This window comes from Protopterus annectens, chromosome 3.part0 (genome assembly GCF_019279795.1).
Source record: "Protopterus annectens isolate FY-2018-M chromosome 3.part0, PAN1.0, whole genome shotgun sequence".
NCBI lineage: Eukaryota > Metazoa > Chordata > Ceratodontiformes > Protopteridae > Protopterus > Protopterus annectens.
Genome location: NC_056731.1, coordinates 1984603526 through 1984608525, shown reverse-complemented (window position 1 = coordinate 1984608525; position 5000 = coordinate 1984603526). Strand labels below are relative to the sequence as shown.

Below are 5000 nucleotides of genomic sequence, written 5' to 3'. Positions count from 1 at the left end.
CGATGTGCTCATTTCCTCTTACCTTCTTCCTTTTTGTCCCAAATCTTCATCAACAGATTGCCTTTTGCTTTTCTGCACGTGTCTGAACCACCGTAATCTGTTCTCTTTTATCTTTTCTGCAATTGGAGCCACTTTGGCTTTTGCTTTTATGTCCTCATTTCTTCATCTGTCACACAGTGTGCATCCTACCACCATTTCCAGGCACTTCATTTCCATCACCTCTAGCTTTCTCATCTGCTCTGACTTTACTGCCCAAGTTTCTGTACCATATAGTAGTACTGGTTGCACCACTTTTAGTACACCTTACTCTTCTGTCATAGGCTACACCTGAGACTCTATGCTAATTGGCTACAGCCCCTCTGATTCTAGCTTTGACCTCTTGAATCAGACTTCCCTTCTCCTCAACCACCCCTCCCTCCCAGATACTTGAAGCTATTAATCTGTTTGACTGTCTTCCTTTCTATCTCAATTCTCAGCTTCTTCTGATTTCCCCAAATTGCTGCCATTACCACCATCGTATCTGTACTTAGTTTCATTATATGTGAGCTCATTTTTGCATTTCATTCCCCTATCCTTTGCTGAAGTTTTTGCTCAGAGTCTGCCTATAATGCCACATCATCTGCATACAGCAACTTTGTTGATTTGTCCCATTCAATCTGTTTGCTAATGTAGTCCATCTCCAGTATGAACAGCAGTGGGCTTAGAGCTGAACCCTGATGCACATCCACTCCCATTAGGAACCCCTCGGTGAGATCAAGCACTGTTCATACTTGAGTTGTTGGTCCCTTGTACATAGCTTGCACTAAATCTACTAATGTTTCTGGGAATTTGAACCACCACAGTATTGCCCAAAACAGCTTTCCTGGGACTTTGTCATATGCTTTCTCCAAGTCTAGGAATGCCCAATTGGACTCTTTCCTCATCTCTAGCTTTTTCTCAACTATCTGTCTCACTGCAAGCATTGGGTCAGTTGTGCTGCATTCTGATCTGAATGTGAACTGTTCACCTCACATCTTACATTCTACTACTCTGCGTATTCATTTATCAATCACCTTCTCCAGAGCTTTCATGCAATGTGACAGGAGTTTGACACCTCTGTACTGCCCACAGTTGTGGATGTCTCCTTTGTTCTTCCACACTGGCATGGGTATGCTTATTCTCCAGTCATCTGGGATATGCCTCCCTTTCCACACTGTTGTGAGTACCCTCAGGAGCCATTTCTCCCCTATCTCACCCAGCATCTTTATCATATCTGTTGTGACCTTATCTGAGGCTGCTGCTTTCCCTGACTTCATTTTCCTTAGTGCGGCTCTTACTCCTTCAATATACTGAGCACAGAGAATAAAATTATAAACACACCCTGGCAAATGTCTGTTGGCAAGGTGCCAGGTCCATGGCCCAGGGAGAAGGAACCCTTATGGCTGCTCCTGAAGAGGGCTTAATTATGGGGCTCAAGAAATGGAAGAACCAGTTTAGGTAATTTGTACAAAATGACACCAGCCCAAACATAAAGGGGGTAGGGACCTTCAGATGTATTGGTGTTGTACCTGCAAACACACAGAGACTTATGGGAGATGTTTCATTTTGCATAGTGACTAGGGGCTAGTATAATGGTTAATATGTCTACATCACAAGGTGCAGGGTTTGATTCTCACCTTTGAAAGAGAAATTGGATAGGTTTAAAATGGCTCACAAGGGCAGCATGCCAATGAGTATGTACCTGCATAGACCTAGCTCAGCAGTCATAGCACTGCATTGACTAACTAGCAATATACGAGGGTAGCAAGAAATTTTATAAAATCTCCACATTGCAAAGAATGACACGAATGAACTTTCTGATGACCAAACTTTCCTTGTTGATTTCCAGCCAACATGATGATAGGTGGAATGAATGTGAAATATGGTGGAGGGACAAAGACTAGATGTTTGTACGACATGGAATTAAAACAAATCTTGAGATAGAAATTTAGCTACTAGCTCAAAAGCATAATATGTCATCAAACATGATACAAACATGTGCCACACCACACAATGAAAGCAATTTATGTACTTTATGCATTAATGAAGGAAGGTGATAGGAGAATTACATGAGTTATGAATAAATGACCTTACCTCACCATTCAAGAAGCAGTACAGGACAGCAACCACAAACCCCTGGAGATGCAGAATCAAAATGTAAGTGTAATGTATGTAGAACAACACAGTCAAAGCACACATACAGCAGATTTTTTTTTCTGTAAGAAACATGTCTGCATTGAATATTCACCTGAAAAGAGCCCAGTCCAAGTTCAAAAACAAGCCTCTCTCTTTTACTGACATCTTCAGGAGAAAAGGCAAACACTGTGTAGTGAATTCCAAAAAGTGGAATCAGAAGCAAAGTTGAGCGGGCCAACCTCCTGTGAAGACAAGCAATATATGTAAAATGCTCTTAATGTTTTTATTAACAACATAATTCAGTCTTTACCCCTCAGACAAATAACATAAAGTAAAAGAAGTAAAATGTTTTTGACACTTCATATTCCTGAATTTGCTAGTTATCAATTACTTAAATGTGTTACACACAGGAACTTAGTTAACTAGCTTAGTGTCAGCATTCACTGCTGATGAAAATGTACAGTTTATTGATAACGTGGTTATATAAAATCTGAAGCAAAACAGTACATTATCTTGAAAAAACATGCTTGGAAATATAGAGCATATTATTTTTCATTGCTATCATCATTAAAAGGTATTTTCATACAGATGTGAATATAAGTATTAATAACCTTTGGCACCTTTACTGAATAAAGTCATTTTCCATTAGTGACATATAATGCATAGATTTTAATTCAATGTTATAACTAAAATTTTATAATGATAACAACATATATGAGCATGATTTGACCATCTAATCTATCACTGAAGAACTTAACTATAGCTAGAAATAAACTAAGAAATACCGTGCTGGTTCACTAACAAAAAACTCAAAGATATATTAAATTTTATTGCACCATTATATGCTTTGCAATGACTTAAACTTTATTGTTATTGTGTCTGTGTTTGCGTGTATGTGTACATGTATATACATATTTATTTTATTTTTATTTTACATTTGTTGACCGGGCTAGTCTAGCTGGAGACATGTCCATTTTCAGTAGAGGCCCGGGGAGAAAAGCTCCAAGAAATCGTACAGAGTTTATACAAAGTTAAAATAGAAGTTATACAGATATTGAAAGAACAGAATTATCACAAAAAATGTATGTTTTTATACAAATAGTGCAGATTAGAATTACCATGGTCATTTTGTAAGGTACAGAGATACAGTATACATATATACATATATGTTATATGCAATAATATAGTTTATTGATACATAAAAGGTAGTTACTATAGGATGGGGTGAGATAAGTGAATAGGAGAAGATTTAGTCAGGGTAAGTACACTTGCATAGCCACTGATAATTGAGATATAGTTTTAGATTCCTTTTAACAAGTGAGAGAGAAGTCTGAGATGTGATTTCAGAGGGGAGTTTATTCCATAGTTTTCCTACAGAGTTAGAGAACAAGGAGTCACGTGTTAAGTTGTTGGGTTTGGTAGTATTGATCAGCAGTTTGTTTGAGGAGCATAGATTTTTGCGATTATTATAAGGTGTAATGAGGCTAGAGAGTATTGGAGTATTGCTAGGTTGATACAGGGTCTTGTGGGCTATTGTGAGCTGGTGAAATTGAAGCTGGTTAAGGAATTCAAGCCACTTTAATTGTTTTAGATTTAAACAGTGATGGGTTCTAAAAGGAGAGCCTGTAGCAAATCTAGCAATATTATTATAGGAAGTTGTTAGTTTATTGAGGTTGCTTTTAGAGAGATTGGTATAAATGGGAGAGGCATAAAGGAGAGTGGATATTAGGTGAGTTCTGGCTATAGCGGTCCTAGCTCCTGGTGTAAGATAGGGTTTAATTCTGTAAAGGGATCCCAGTTTTTTGTTAACTAATTTTATTGTAGTGTTTATGTGAGAATCAAAGTTTAGATTGTTGTCTATTGTTATTCCTAACAGTTTAGTGGTAGAGTCTGGAGAAATAAGAGTACTGTTGTTAGAAGTGAGATTGAAATGTAAAGAGGTCGACTTTCGGGATGGAGTGAAGAGTAGCAGTTTGATTTTTTGGGGATTTAGAAGGAGGCAGCGGTGAGAGAACCATTGTTCTACAGTGTTGAATGCTTTTTGGGTAAGAGTCTGAAGTTCAGTTTCAGAAGAGGCTGAGCAGATTATGGTAAAGTCATCTGTGTATTGAATGCAGGTGGAGTATGATATAGCTGGTTGCAGGTCATTAATGAAGATGGAAAATAAGAGTGGGCCTAATATGGAGCCCTGTGGGACACCGAGGGAGATAGAAAGGTGATTAGATAGTTTATTTTGCCAGAGTACAGCCTGCTGACGGTTATCAAGGTAAGATATAAACCAGTTCAAAGATAGAGGATCAAGTGAAAAAGAATTTAGTGTATGAAGGAGTAGTTGGTGGTTAACCATGTCAAAAGCTTTGGATAAGTCAATGAAGACTGCAGATGAAAGACAATTATTGTTGCGGTTATTGTTTATGCAGTTTCTGAATGATAGCAGGGCAGTGGTGGTACTATGGAAAGGTCTGAAGCCATGTTGATAGTTAGCAAGTAGGTTGTTCTGGAGAAGGTGGTTGAGTAGTTGTTTATGGATGCATTTTTTCCATAATTTTTGCAATAGGGGATAGTAAAGCTATGGGACGAAAGTTGGAAAAGTCATTTGAGTTCCCCCATTTATGTAGTGGGATGATATGTGTGATTTTCCAGATTGATGGGACAGTTCCTTCGCTTATTGATCTATTTATCAGAATGGAAATAGGGTAGTCAATGGCTTTAGCTCCTTTTTGCAAGAATTCTGCTGGGAGTTTGTCAGCTGACGGGGTGGTAGGCTTTAACTTTTGGAGAAGGGAGGAAATGTAGGAAGTATACACTGGTTGTAGGTGAAATAGAGGGGGTGGATTTGTAGAAGA

General features: G+C 38.3%; 1 protein-coding gene across 11 annotated transcripts in view; it reads right to left on the bottom strand.

Annotated features, from left to right (window-relative positions):
* Positions 1–5000, bottom strand: part of LOC122797235 (pituitary adenylate cyclase-activating polypeptide type I receptor-like) — a 1630218-nt gene that overhangs the window by 16792 nt on the left and 1608426 nt on the right. For all 11 annotated transcript variants that reach the window (XM_044066074.1, XM_044066073.1, XM_044066075.1 and 8 more), the window contains 2 exons: positions 2267–2396; positions 2113–2154 (listed from right to left, as the gene is read on the bottom strand). In XM_044066074.1, the coding sequence (XP_043922009.1) occupies positions 2113–2154; positions 2267–2396 (172 nt within the window). The remainder of the gene's footprint in view (positions 1–2112; positions 2155–2266; positions 2397–5000) is intronic.